Here is a 15,170-nt window from a genome sequence, read left to right on the forward strand (position 1 = left end):
TGATTTTCATCTGTTTCCAAAACTTAATGAACACCTCCAAGCACTTCACTATGATAGTGATGATGTGGTGCAAGAAGAGGTGAGGTTGTGGCTCTGTCAACAAGGCCAAACAGTCTACAGTGACGGAATCAACAAACTGGACTCTCATTGGGAGAAATGTGTTGGTTGCCACGGTGAATATGTTCAGAAATAAATATGTAGAGATGAAATACATAGATGTTAATAAACGTTGTATTATTTAAAAAGCATTACTATTCAGCACACCTTCATAAAAATTCTGAGATTCAAGTAACCCTTTTCTTCGCCCCCTTTAATGAAGAGTAATAGCTTGACTAATTTCTGTATTATTAATAAATGTGCTTGCTTTACAACAGCTAATAACTAATATTCAATTTGTTTATTTGAGTGGAAAGTTGAAGTGAATTGCTGAACTGTTTATATATATTTTGTGTGTGGGAGAGTACTGTTGTGTTCTCCGCTACAATTACACCTGAAGTTGAACGACAGTAAATTGATGTTATGAACATAAAGTATTTGATTATTTTTTCCCTTAAGCAGACTTCTTTTGCACAGTATAGTCTGGCTGTGTGAGACAAGTAATTCCATATTTACTCGAATATAAGACAACCCCTTTTTTCAAGGAGATACTTTGAAAAAAAAATATTTTTAACATATTCTGACTAATCAGAATTACAAACTGTTTCACTGACAAAGTTTCTGCCTAAAGAGTTAACATTATATCTCTCCTAAACTTATACCATTTATAGACTGTTTACATTCTGACAATAGGAGGAGAAATAGAAAACAAAAAGAAATGGTTTGCATTATTTTTTTCTTCACTTCCTTCTTTGCTTTCTACCTAAGCCACTCATGGGAGTTACTATTTTTAATCATCGTTGTCGTCGTCATTATCATCATGGTTAGGGGGGACCTAATAAACTAAACTCCATCCAAACAGGCCTTGGAAGGCTCGGTTGTCACAAATATCTCACAGTTTCTTTCAACTACCGGGTGATCAAAAAGTCAGTATAAATTTGAAAACTGAATAAATCATGGAATAATGTAGATAGAGAGGTACAAATTGACACACATGCTTGGAATGACATGGGGTGTTATTAGAACCAAAAAAATACAAACATTCAAAAAATGTCCGACAGATGGCGCTTCATCTGATCAGAATAGCAATAATTAGGATAACAAAGTAAGACAAAGGAAAGATAATGTTCTTTACAGGAAATACTCAATATGTCCACCATCATTCCTCAACAATAGCTGTAGTCGAGGAATAATGTTGTGAACAGCACTGTAAAGCACGTCCGGAGTTGTGGTGAGGCATTGGCGTCGGATCTCGTCTTTCAGCACCCCTATAGATGTCGGCCAATCACAATACACTTGCGACTTCAGGTAACCCCAAAGCCAATAATCGCACGGACTGAGGTCTGGGGACCTGGGAGGCCAAGCATGACGAAAGTGGCAGCTGAGCACATGATCATCACCAAACGATGCGTGCAAGGGATCTTTCACACGTCTAGCAATATGGGGTGGAGCACCATCCTGCATTTTGGTTCTAATAAAACCCCATGTCATTCCAAGCATGTGTGTCAATTTTTACCTCTCTATCTACATTATTCCATGGTTTATTAAGTTTTCAAATTTATACACTGTATTGTCCATGGTTTTGATTATGGTGGGACCTGAGAACACAGCTGTTTTTTCTGAATAAATAGCAGATTTTGCATATATACAGAGATGAAAATTTGACAGTATTCTTATTTGCCTCTCTACTTCCAAACATGTTACCTGCCTGCTGCTCTCTCACTAGCTACAGTGAACCAGCAGCTGCGAAACTCACTTTTATTCCTCTCACACTTCCCTGTGGACACTGACAACATTGCTGCATGAAACACGTTAGGATGCCACTGACTTATCTAGACTTTCACCATCTCCTGCATAAATATATACTATTGTTGAGTACTTGTCCACTTTTACAATCAATTCAGTTCTGACTACGAATGAAAAGGCAGCTGATGCAGAAAAAGGTTTAATTGTGATCTCTTTTTATCGATACTACAAAAATAGTCAAGTTTTTTCTTTTGCTAATGTATAATATATTTTAGTAAAATCGATGTTGCTTTTCTTCAATGGAGCTAATTAAAAAGTATTATTAGTTTTATGACAACTTTCTCCAATCAATCTAGAAACACAATTAACAATAATTCATCATAAAAAACAGCATACATGCAGCACAAGGAGGTTAGAATAGATTTTAAACTCATCGAAGCAGTTTCATGGAGCTCAACGTCATTGGCCAGTGTGGCAGGTACAACAGCGGCTATTCTACAATACACAGTTGACGGGTAACAATCAGTGGCAGTACTCGCTCATCTCACATGAAGTTAAATACAATCCTTGTGAAAGAAATATTAAATAGATTAAATAATAGCCCATTAAAACAAATCATAGGCAAATTAGACATTGCTTGTGATTGTAGCAGTGGCAAAAGTATGAACACTAGTGTCAGCAATTTTGTGACACTACACAACCATTCTGAATCGTTTAAAATAAATCTTCAAATGAACTAATTTGTCCAAACTTCATCTGTAAATGTACGATGAACCCTATAGTAATCTGTTACACAATGTAAAAACTTTTACCTCAGCAGTGGTGCAGGATGGTTATAATTAAACTTTCACTACTTGAGAGGACCACTATGAAAAGCGAGTGATCATAGGACACTGAAACTTTGTAGAAACATTTGTAAGAACAAGTGGAAGAGACATAATGAATAAACCACTGATTAAACACGTTTTAGTTTTCATGTGAGAGGGTAACATTTGTTAACTGTATACAAAGTTTCTATTCTGGGTTACAAATGTTTCTCAATGTGATGACTATCTGCATCCATGACAGCCTTGAACCACATTAGAGATATCAATTCACAATCGTTTGCAGTACTTTTTGAATGGTGGGCCATGGAATTTTCAGCTGTCATGACACAGCTCGTGCACTGCTTAAAGATCGCACAGTGCATCCAGCACTCTCAGTCATGGCAACAGTCACATCTTCAACAATTTGTGGCACAATTGCAGTTGGCCTCTTCCAAGAACAGTTCCCAAATCACCAATTGATTCAAACTTCTGAACCACGTTCTTCAACACCAGTGCAAAAAAGAGGACCTCTCCGTATTCCTTTAATATGTTGATACTCGCGAAGAGCAGCAGTGCTATTGCTGTAATTCTGATAAAACAACTTTACTAATAAAGCCCTGTTCACTTTGTCCAGCCTCATGTTGACTGCAACTGTAATGAACACTAATGATTGATGCTTGTGTTTCAATTCTATGTTTCCACACCAGTACTAGCGCATAATGGTAAGTCTATACTATTAACAACACAAATACTGAAGCGCACAGTCTAAATATCAATCTTATGAAGTTGGGTACCCATATGGTTTTCCATCTACACTGGTTCAAGTAGCAAAAGTTTAACTATAACCACCCTTTAGTTTAATCTGTGAATGCAAGATAAGACTACATTTTTTGAATGATGAATCTGGGAAAAACCTCATCTTATAATCGAACAAATAAGGTAATGTAAGGCCTGGCAGTTTTCATGCACTAGACTTGTGCGTACATGCGCATAAACTGGCTCTGTCTTGGAATTCTGATATACTGGTGTCAGTATATGCCTGCCACAGGGCATCTCCACACATACAGTTTAGTCACTGCCCACCCACATGCAATACCGTTGTTTTCAACTATTGTGGTTCAGACGTGGAATAAGAGTCTTTCATGGTTTGCAATGGAATCTCGATAAGCCCATAATTATCCAGTGATAGGGTGACAGACACTGTTGCAAGAGGTCAGCTTAGCACGTGCATTATTATTACCGTTTTTAACCATTTTTATGGAACATATTGGTGAAGGTCACTTATTCGGTCTTCGCATATTTTTGTACCCCATGGACCCAATGCCTACATATCCTGACAAATGACACAGAGGGTCATCAGCTGAGGACAAACCCCCATTACACTAATTGGATCACATTGCACATCTGTGATCAGACATATGACAAATTGCACAGATAAACACATCAACACTATTTATGACATTAATCGATTTTACTGAAATTATTGCAAGATTTTAACAATTACCAAGGGGCAAAATTTATATCAATTTTCTAATTAATAATTTCTTACTGCTGGAGCTGCGATGCTGAACTGCTTCTACTGTAATATTAAGTTTTCAAGTTGTTATGATTGATAGCCGGTAGTGAACACTCAATACCTTACAGTTAAAGAGAATCTAATTCAACTTGAATACGAAGGCAGGGTTTTGTCAACAACAGCTGTAAATACATTAACACACACGTACAAAATGCTCCCAGGCCCCAAATGTGAGTAATTTTTATTATTCAAATTTTATGAAAAGTCCATCTTTTTGTCAATCATCTTTCAGCGGATGCAATAACAACTGACCAGGTCCTACCAGAACAGAACAAATTGTTGTCAGCAAGACCACACTGTGAATCAAATCACTTCGGAGTATCACCTGACTAGTGAGATGGAGGGCTCTCGGAGCCATGACGGAAAAACATCTCTTTCCATGCTGCCACCTAGAGCAGACGCTAAATGGCTTAGCTTCTTTACCTTGGCATTCTCTTTCTTCTCTGAGATGTGTCTGGCTTTATCTTCTCTTGTCCCCCAGCCAATCCTCACCATTTATTCCCATAAGCAAATAAATCAATATGGTTCCTTCTTCTGAACTTGAGTACTGTGTATTAATTACAAGCCCACAGCACTTTCCAATTCAGACTACATCCCTGAGGGAGTGTGAATATAATTAAGGAGTGTGTTGACTCGGTTTTTTTATTTGGCAAAGGGAGAGGTCACAAGAATTCAACATCTCTGAAAATGAAGCAACAAAATAAAAATAGATATGTAATATTAGCTTCAGGGTAGACTTACCTAAATGACAAAGTCCTAACCCGAGAGGAAGAAATTTGGCATAGCTTTCAGTAAGTTCTGCCTCAGGTCTTTCCATTATTAGCTGCATAAGTGTCTCAGTAACTTCAGCATTACACGAGCCCACAGATATCAATCCACAAGCTAAAGCTGCCATGGCAAGAACCTCAAGGCTCGATCTTGGATCACTGAACACAGGATACAGAAGAGTTAAAACTGCCTCCCTATTGGAACCAGCATATGCCAATCCAAGCCCTGAAACAAGTTAACAACTTTAAATCAATTATTTTCATAATACACTATTAAAATAACGTAAAAATAACATTATTTTATCATTCTCTATTACATTAGCAAATTTAATCAAAGTTGTATATACTAAGAAGATACTTTTCTTGCATTGAATTTTAATTGGCACACAGCAAATATTAGTGTTCAAGATCAAAATAGAGTGGTTTCCCCGCTTGGGTGAGCTTAAATTTGATGCACCTTCCTGAAGATACTTTGCACGCAATTAAAAAAATTACCAGCAGTATAAGAAACAATAGTAACTCCATGTGTTAATAGAATTTCTGTATATGCAGTCAGTTACATTATATGCAGAAAGTACAGTATATATGCTTTTAAACAAGATCGACCCAGATTTGAAAATTAATACATGGAAGATAGTCACAATACCAATTCATACAAAGAGAAAAGTGTGGAAAAAGGCATAAAATTGAATTAATCGCTGAAAGACTATGTTCTGCAGAACCATCATTAACAAGAGTCTTTAGGAAAACAAAATAAGTCAATAAGTACAATAAAACAGTGTGGAAATTGGTATGAAGCAGAGTTTGCGTGTTTAATCATAGACATTAGTAATCTGCTTATACCATGGATATGATGGTTAGGTATTTACAAATCATGACACTAAAATTTATGGATTAATATAAGGAACTCTAAATGGATGAGTTTCCTTTCAAATTTTACACTGAATATGTTGCAAAGCTGCTCCACATTTCTGTTTGCTGTTAGGGCTGATCACTCCTACTACTGGTGTGCCACCTGTGTTCATAAGTGGGTTCATTCTGCAGGACTTCAGACTTGCATCACTAATTTCACTTTGCTTTACAATACTAAATCATATTTTATGCTCAGATATGATTTTCCTTGGGCTCCTTTTCGTAAAAAACATGGATTGGAGTAGTAACATGTGAAACTTAAGATCTCCCGGGCAGAAGCTTATGTTCAAATTTGGAACTTATTTGTACTCATGAATACGAAATTAAATTAGCACAGTGAAATATGACAGTTTACATGTGACATGTTACGATAGAGAAAGGAGCCTGTGATCACCGTTTACAGTGTCACAAGTTACTCCAAAATCATAACACAACACACACATGTAAATCCAACTAATGACGGAGGTTTAAACCTTCAAAATGCATTGCAAATAAAAATAAGCAGTGACTGGTAACAGTGAACTAGTTGTTTCATTTGGTATCAATAACAGTCACGATAAAGCATTTGAAGTGAAACACTTATTATTGTTATGCTAAAAAAATTGGCAGGATTGAAAAATGCTCAACACATACACTATGTGATCAAAAGTATCTGGACACCCTCAAAAACATACGTTTTTCATATTAGGTGCATTGTGCTACCACCTATTGACAGGTACTCCATATCAGCAACCTCAGCTGTCATTAGACATTGTGAGAGAGCAGAATGGGGTGCTCCGCAGAATTCACAGACTTCAAACGTGGTCAGGTGATTGGGTGCCACTTGCGTCACACATCTGTACATGAGGTTTCCACACTCCTAAGTATCCCTACATCCACTGTTTTTGATGTGATAGTGAAGTGGAAACGTGAAGGGACACGTACACCACATAAGCGCACAGGCCGACCTCATCTGTTGACTGACATGAGACTGCCGACAGTTAAAGAGGGTCATAATGTGTAATAGGCAGACATCTATCCAGACCATCACACAGGAATTCCACATCAGGACCCACTACAAGTACTATGACAGTTAGGCGGGAGGTGAGAAAACTTGGATTTCATGGTCGAGTGGCTGCTCAGAAGCCACACATCACAAAGGTAAATGCCAAATGACACCTTGCTTGGTGTAAGGAGTGTAAATGTTGCACGATTGAACATTGGAAAAACGTTATGTGGAGTGACGAATCCTGGTTCACAATACGGCAATACGATAGCAGGGTGTGGGTATAGTGAATGCCCGGTGAATGTCGTCTGCCAGCGTGTGTAGTGCCAACAGTAAAATTTGGAGGTGGTAGTGTTATGGTGTGGTTGTGTTTTTCATGGAGGGGGCTTGCACCCCTTGTTGTTTTGCATGGCACTATCACACCGCATGCCTACATTGATGTTTTAAGCATCATCTTGCTTTCCATTGTTGAAGAGCAATTCGGGAATGGTGACTGCATCTTTCAACATGATCGAGCACCAGTTCATAACAGCCTGTGGCGAAGTGGTTACACGACAATAACATCCCTGTAATGGACTGGCCTGCACAGAGTCCTAACTGAATCCTACAGAACACCTTTGGGATGTTTCGGAACACCAACTTCATGCCAGGCCTCACCGACCGACACTGATACCTCTCCTCAGTGCAGCACTCCGTGAAGAATGGGCTGCCATTCCCCAAGAAACCTTCCAGCACCCGTTTGAACATATGCCTGTGAAGCTATCATCAAGACTAAAGGTGGGCCAATACCATATTGATTTCCAGCATGACCGATGGAGGGCACCACAAACTTGTAAGTCATTTTCAGCCAGGTGTCCAGATACTTTTCATTACATAGTGTATCAATGTGTGCCAACAGCTTCTTAATGGAATTGGAGCTGTCAAAATGTGGAATTATACCAACCATGCTTGGCAACTTCTGCAACTTTTTTAAAGACATCCATTTCTAAGGTGTGTATGTAAAGAGATTTATTTTTATTGCTGTGAATATTTGGAAAACTGCTAAATTCACAGATGAGCAATACTAAATGTTAATTTCCCCCATGACAAAAAAAATTAACATTCAATACTGAAAACAACCATCAAATAGTCCATAATATAGAAATTACTGATGGTAGTTGGGTTTGAATTGGGGACCCATGGCATGCCACCCAGCGATGCTAACCATGCATGCATGCATGACAGCTTGTGGTATTCCTAGCTCTCTCTCTCTCTCTCTCTCTCTCTCTCTCTCTCTCTCTCTCTGAAGCTCTCACTGGAACTGACTACGAAACCCTAAATCTAAATCTTGTCAATGATCCTCTGAATGGTGGCATTGGCAGATCCTTGCATTCTGGCCAGGTTGTTACATCCTTTCACTACGATTAGCATCAAAGATATCCCCTCCTGCCGAAGCTTTGTGATTGTTGAGTCTATTTTCAGTTTCCTTGAAGCTACACAGACGATCTGCACCTCTAGACTGTAATAGCACTGTATACAGAGGACATGGACAATGTCTCTGTGTTTTTGTCTTCTTGATCGAATGACATAATCCTCAACTCCATATGTGCCATCTGATGAGAACTCTCATTCTTTCTCCTGAACATACAGGGCCTGTATGTGAACCGGTCATCTCAGTTCACTCCTGATCATGGGGTGTTTCATGTAGCCATCCTGAGTATAACCTGGTTGGAAATGTAACAGCGCATCCACTGTTGTTCCCATGTACTGACAGTGGAGCAAACAGAATGGTGTGAAGCCTGTAACATCCTGCTTCGCTGTGTTTTATACAAATGTCACTATGGGCAGTACTGTATCCCACTGTCTTTGTTCAACAACGACATATGTCAAGACCAAAATCCCAACACCTGTGAGGCTGTTCACCTGTGGATGATAGGCAGTTATCATGTGTGTGATGTGAAACTACCTCTGATAATAGTCTCCACTGGAAGACTTTCAGAGATTGTCAGACGGGATGCTCCATGCTTCAGAATGATGTCTTCTCCAAGGAACTTGATAATTTGCAGGGTTTCGGCAGTTGGCATAACTTTAGTAATAGCATGGCATGTGAGGCAGTCAATTCAAACTATCATCCATCGATTCCCATTTGTGAACATTGGGAACCTCCTCAAAGAGTTTGATTCCAATCCAGTGAAATGGCACTGCTGTGGACAGGATTGTTATCATATGCCCTGGTGCTTCAGTCACTGGCATTCCTTACAGTAACTCACATATTGTCAAATGGATTGCTACAGGTCTACCCAGTGATAACTGCATCTGGTTCTGTCTAGAGTCTTCACGAATCCCAGGTGACCATATGTTTCATTGTCATGGAAATAGTTCAGGATAGCTGGCTGTAGATAAGCTAGGATAATGGGCAAACATTTCTGCCCTATCACACCTCAGTTTCTTTTATACAATGTTATGTTTATTACTTGGAATTCTCATTTGGTTCGTTTCTCCTTCTTCAATACTTCTATGCTTCTCAGCAGCGCTTGATCTTCACTCTGTTCTGCAGCCATGTCACGCACTGCAACGATGATCGAATTTCATCTATGCTGCTTTGTCCCAAAGTAGTCCCTGAAAGGGACACTGTGGTATCATACACAGGCTAGTCAGCCAGCGTAGAGAATGGTGGTCATCACAAGTGAATGGTTTGCCAAATAAATATGTCCGGAATTTGTTGACTGCTGAAAACAATAGCAAGGCACTCTTTCTCAGTTGTTAAACAGTTCACCTCAAACTTGGAGAGTACTCTGGAAGCACAAGCTATCACCTTTTCAGCACATTAGACAATTTGCAATAGAGCTGCACCTATCTCATAACCACTAGTGATTGTCTGAAGTTATGACTCAGCATTCTCATCGTAGAATGCTGGGATTGGACAAGCAAAGACTTTTCTTGCACCTACTTCCAGGAAAATTTGGTATCTCTTACAGTAGTTCTTGCAATGGATGTACCTTGGTACTGAAGTCCTGTATGAATTGCTGGTAGTATGAGCATATTCTATGAAAATTTCTCACATCGCGAATGTGCTGAGAAGTCAGAAAATCTGACTGCTCTTATTTTCTTTGGATCGTGATGGACTCCATTGGCATTCACTAAATGCCCCAATATTTTTATTTCTTGGATGAATTAAGGTAGAGGTCTGCAGTCTGCAAAACACTTCAACAAGTGGCTTAGATGTTCTTCAAATGTCTTTGAAAAAATGACAATGCCATCTAGATAGCAAATATGTTCTTCAAATGTGTCTGATAAAATGACAATGCCATCTAGATAGCAAAGACAAACCATCCATTTAAAGGGTCAAAGCGTGTTGTCCATCACAAGTCCGTAAGGGGTTGGGGCGTCACACAGTCCAAATGGCATAACTTTCCACACAGAGGTCATCAGGAGTTCTGAAGTTTTTTTTTCCAGGTCAGCCTCAGCAACCTGGCGGTCTTTTCCCTGTCAGCCTACTCAATTTCAGTTCACCAGCAGCTGGTTTGCAGGTTGACTGTTGAGAAATACTTTCGCCCTTTTGAGCATTCTAGTGTGTCATCAAGGTGCAGCAATAGATAGAAATCTTTCATTGTGACTTAGTTAACTCATCAGTAGTCACTGCATAAACATCATGTACAATCTTTTTTCTTCAGAAGGACCACAGGAGAAGACCAAGGACACTGAATGTTCAATCATGTCATCTTGTAACATCATCTCCACTTCCTCCTGGAGTATATGTCATTTTACTGGTGACAGCTAGCTTATTAGCAAATGATCCTCAGTGTTGATATGATGTTTTACAATGGGCCACTTGGTCTGTCTTTTTTCCATGCTGGATTGGGAAGCATCCAAAAACTGTCACAGAATGTCTATCGCTCACCAACGGCAAGATCCTATTCGCAGTTCGACTGCAGCTTCATTGCCTGTGTTTTCTGTATTGGTAGCAGAGCACGATTCTTTGTCAATGACACTAAGCTGTAGTTCCTGGACTGGTTCGTCTGTCCCTATGCACATACCTTTAGGGGTGAGTTGTAACTACTCATGACAACTAGTGATCCTAAGTTCTGCTTGACCACCGACAATGCTTCTGACTGTCACTGGCATGTAAATTTCTTTTGTGAGCCTCAGTAGCTTTTTCCACCTGACAAAAGCTTGACAGCTTAACTAAGCACCTCGACTGTCAACTGGAATTGTCTTGGTGATAGGGGGATGGTCTTCAATGGCAAACAACCATCCAGAGCAATCTTTTTTGTGTGTCCTTGTTGGTATAGCTTCATCAATCTGGAGCTAGGATCTTCCACAACCTATGACTGCTTGTGATGCCTGCAAGAAGTCTCATTTAGAACAACACTGTGACTACATTCTGTTAAAAATGACAAATTTGAAGGATTTTGTTCTGCCACTGATAGTTATTCTAGCAATTCATGTTCCTGTCAGCTGGATGTACTTCCCATTTGTGACCTTCAGAACAATCGCTTTCATAGCAAGGATCATAGTTTCCTTTAGCTGACAATGATAAGCATCTGACGTTACAGAAAAGGAAGCCCCGGAGTCAAATTGCACTTAGACATGTTCGCCATCGATGACGACATCAATGAAATTTGAAAAAAGAGACAGCATTGGTCGTATATTTTTTACTATTGCAAAATCGATTTTCTGTCACTGAGTGACCATCTTCAGTGCTATATTGTATAACTTAAATTGGGATGCACTGTTGTCACTAAGCTTACGGCAATCACATAGACTGCCGTAAGCTTAGTGACAACAGTGCATCCCAATTTAAGTTATACAATATAGCACTGAAGATGGTCACTCAGTGACAGAAAATCGATTTTGCAATAGTAAAAAATATACGACCAATGCTGTCTCTTTTTCTCAAGTATACCTGTTACCTGGTCGTAGTGCACAAGACAACATGGAGTCGCCAATCAATCAATGAAATTCATCTTAGTGACTGTCATCCACTGAGGATTTTTATTGACTAGCATGAAAAGGACTGTTGTAGTGGTTGACATCTCACAGTCTAGGAGTTGTCAAAAACACGCCCTCTTTCTTTGCAGCAGCATACAGTGAGACTAAGGCATCCACAGTGGAAACATGCTAGTGTGCTGTCCTACATTCTCTAAATGTCTATTCTTCTGTGGGACAGTATACTTGGTGTAGGAGTGATTGTGCCTGCACTGGTTGGGTGCTGGGTTGTGGTTTGATGGCTGTGGCCTCAGTCCTGAGTTGATCAATTCCATTCTTCAGTGTGCGTTTGGCTGATGGTACCACGTGCTAAAGATTCCTTCACCTCTACAACATATTCTATTATTTCCTACCACATTGGGTTGACATTCACAGCTCCTATCTCTTACCTATTCAGTCTGAAAGTTCTGGCCACAATAACATACTTTATCTCTTCTCTCACTACCTAGTGTACGAGAGGGAATAGGTCATGCGGGTCTCTGCAACTGCCTTAGAGCCACATTTGGGAGTCGCCCATATTACTTTATTCCAATTCTTCTTTTCCTGCATTTCTTTAAGGTGCTGTTACCACATGATGAATTCCTCAGTTATTGTGACATCCTTAAATACAAGAGCTTGGTACATGTTTTCTTCAACTCCTTTCATCAAGTGTTGATTTCTTCAGCTTCTGTCATATTTGGATTCTCACTGTGGCATACAGCCAAAACATTCTCTATGTAGGACTGCTATTTCCTCATGACATTTGGCCCTGATCTTCAATTGTTTTTCTGCTAAGTGGACTTGATGCTGATTGTTGCCAAACATTTTCTTCATTTCAGCCTGCAATTTATCCCTTCATTTCGACCTGCAATTTATCCACGCTATTGGGCTTTACCTTGTTGTTCTAAAACCACTGCTGGGCTGTGTCATCCAAGCAAAAGTACACACTTCCCAAACACATTCCGTAACTGTAATCCATGCTGTTGTATTTGGTGACTCAGTCAAATCCTTTCTGCCACTTTATTGGGTTCTGGCCAGTGTTTCTGGATAACAGTGATGGATGCCTGATGTGCAGCTGACTTATTGCTGTTTTTGAATCCACCTGTCGTCTGAATACAGGGATCTTAGGAACAATGTATTGCTTGTATTCCAGTTCCTATCCATATAGGTGACGGCTTTAACTATACCTAATTGTAGTCACAGTGATGTAAACATTTTGATGTACCCAGTGTCTCCAACAAACAATGTCACGTAATAACCCCATTCACATCCAGATCCGAAAGCAGGGTCACAATGAAATACAGTACTTAGCACTGAAGGAATGTTTATTACAAGTACTAATCTGCAGCCATAAGGAAACTGATTTGGATGGAGAGTGCAGCTAGTTATAAAAAACATTGACTATTCCAGAATACTAGCATTTGTATCAACATCAAATATTCCAGAATACACAATTATTACAAAAATAAGATATTCAAGAACCTTCCAGAAATGATAAATACTAAATAACTGCTGGTGGTGGGGTTTGAACTGGGGACCTACAGCACACAAAGCAGCAACACTAACCATTATGCCACATGCTTATGGCAATATATAGGTAACACAGGTTAGCGCAAAAGTACGGGGAGTAGTAAATCTATTTTACACTATATATATATATATATGCCGGAGAGGTGTGGCACACTGACGTTCATCGTACCATGAAGCCACAAGAGGCATTCAAAGTTCTTCGCTCTTGTGTCCACTAAAGAATCACACAGCATGCAAAGGAAGGTATAACAGAAAATTCTGGTAGAATGTAAATAATTTGGAAGTAAAGGTGGTAACACGCTTTTCCTATCCCAACAGAGGCAGGGCTACCTGCGAAACCAGCTACATCTATCAGACCTGCTGCAATTTCTACACAGCATTTTGTGCAGGCATGACCACCAACCCACTGTGAAATCTAATGAAAGGCCACTGCCACACTGTTGCCAAGAGCAGAGTTGAGCACCAAGTGCCAGAACACATTGCTGAGCACAACATGCTCGATTTCAGTGACTGCTTCACAACCTTTGTCATTTGAAACCCCTCCCCACCCCACCCCCGCTATTAGCTGAACTACTTATACGAGAGTTATCCTTACAACACAACCTTCATTCCCATAATCCTCCTGTCCAGCAATTGCATCTTCTTCCAAATTGTCACTCCTTCAATCAACTCCCCTAAATCATCACCACCACCACCAGCACCACCACCACCACCACGCACTGCACAAACTCTCCAGCTCTGGTGCCCACACATTACATCCCTAACCTGTGCACCTGACGCCTCTTCCTCCTGCATTCCTATCTCACACACCTGCTTCTGGGCCATTTTTCTCCCTTCACCCACTCTACATGACATAACCGCTCTTCCTCCCAACTGCAGTCCTGGCAATGTGTATTTAGCCACCACAATGTAACTTGTGTGTGTGTGTGTGTGTGTGTGTGTGTGTGTGTGTGTGTGTGTGTGTGTGTGTGTGCGCGCGCTCTAGCTCAAAAAGAGATTTGTTAGGAAGCTAGAGTAATTTTCATTCTTTTTGTGTGTGTGCGCCAACAACTCAATGCCACTAGAACATACTATACTGTACTAATTACAAGTCAACTACAGACAGTTAATTAGGAGTCCACTTTGAAATTATTAAACTGGTAAGATTACTTACCTAAAATTGCTCCTATCCGCATGACATTGCTACTATGAAGCACATAATCAGAGAGAAGTGCTAGAGCTGGATCACACTCATTTCTGACTCCACAGTTAACAATACCACAAGCCAACAATGCACCAGACTGAAAACGGTTAAAACCAAATTAGTGTGAAGTAATAAACCATAAAACTAACAACTAGTGTTTGATTTATCAACAATTAAAAACAAAAATAATATTAAATGTATGAGATAGCAAACTGGGAGAAAAGCATTGTTTAGAGATGCTCAAAAATTTTACTCATTCTATGCACACTACAGTAATGTAAGTCTGTATTTAAAAATTACTTTCTAACAACAAACATTGCCACAAAACTGTATACTTCCAACTGACATTATTTCCTCCAATGTTTGTAAAATCATATTTTGAATTCAATCTTCAGCAAATAACTTAAGATACAATCACAGAGTATTTGCAATCACAGTTGCATGGTTGTGATCAAGCAGTGTCATATTCCTACTTTAACAGATCACTCTATGATGACTAAAGACCTGAAGACAATCATTATAGACTCAAACTAATAATCTTGCAAATGTTTTGTACCACTGTGACTGTCAGTAAACCTTATTAATATTATTACTACACCAAAAATTGCTGATTTCATCCAGA

The 15,170-nt window shown here is 39.5% G+C and overlaps 1 protein-coding gene across 2 annotated transcripts in view; it reads right to left on the reverse strand.

The window, feature by feature from the left end:
* The window catches only part of LOC126470524 (26S proteasome non-ATPase regulatory subunit 2), a 123,434-nt gene that overhangs the window by 56,514 nt on the left and 51,750 nt on the right, over nucleotides 1–15,170 (reverse strand). For both annotated transcript variants that reach the window (XM_050098443.1, XM_050098442.1), the window contains exons 9-10: nucleotides 14,519–14,645; nucleotides 4,966–5,217 (exon numbers count right to left, since the gene is read on the reverse strand). In XM_050098443.1, coding sequence (XP_049954400.1) covers nucleotides 4,966–5,217; nucleotides 14,519–14,645 — 379 coding nt within the window. The remainder of the gene's footprint in view (nucleotides 1–4,965; nucleotides 5,218–14,518; nucleotides 14,646–15,170) is intronic.

The sequence above is a fragment of the Schistocerca serialis genome, chromosome 3 (genome assembly GCF_023864345.2).
Source record: "Schistocerca serialis cubense isolate TAMUIC-IGC-003099 chromosome 3, iqSchSeri2.2, whole genome shotgun sequence".
Lineage (NCBI taxonomy): Eukaryota > Metazoa > Arthropoda > Insecta > Orthoptera > Acrididae > Schistocerca > Schistocerca serialis.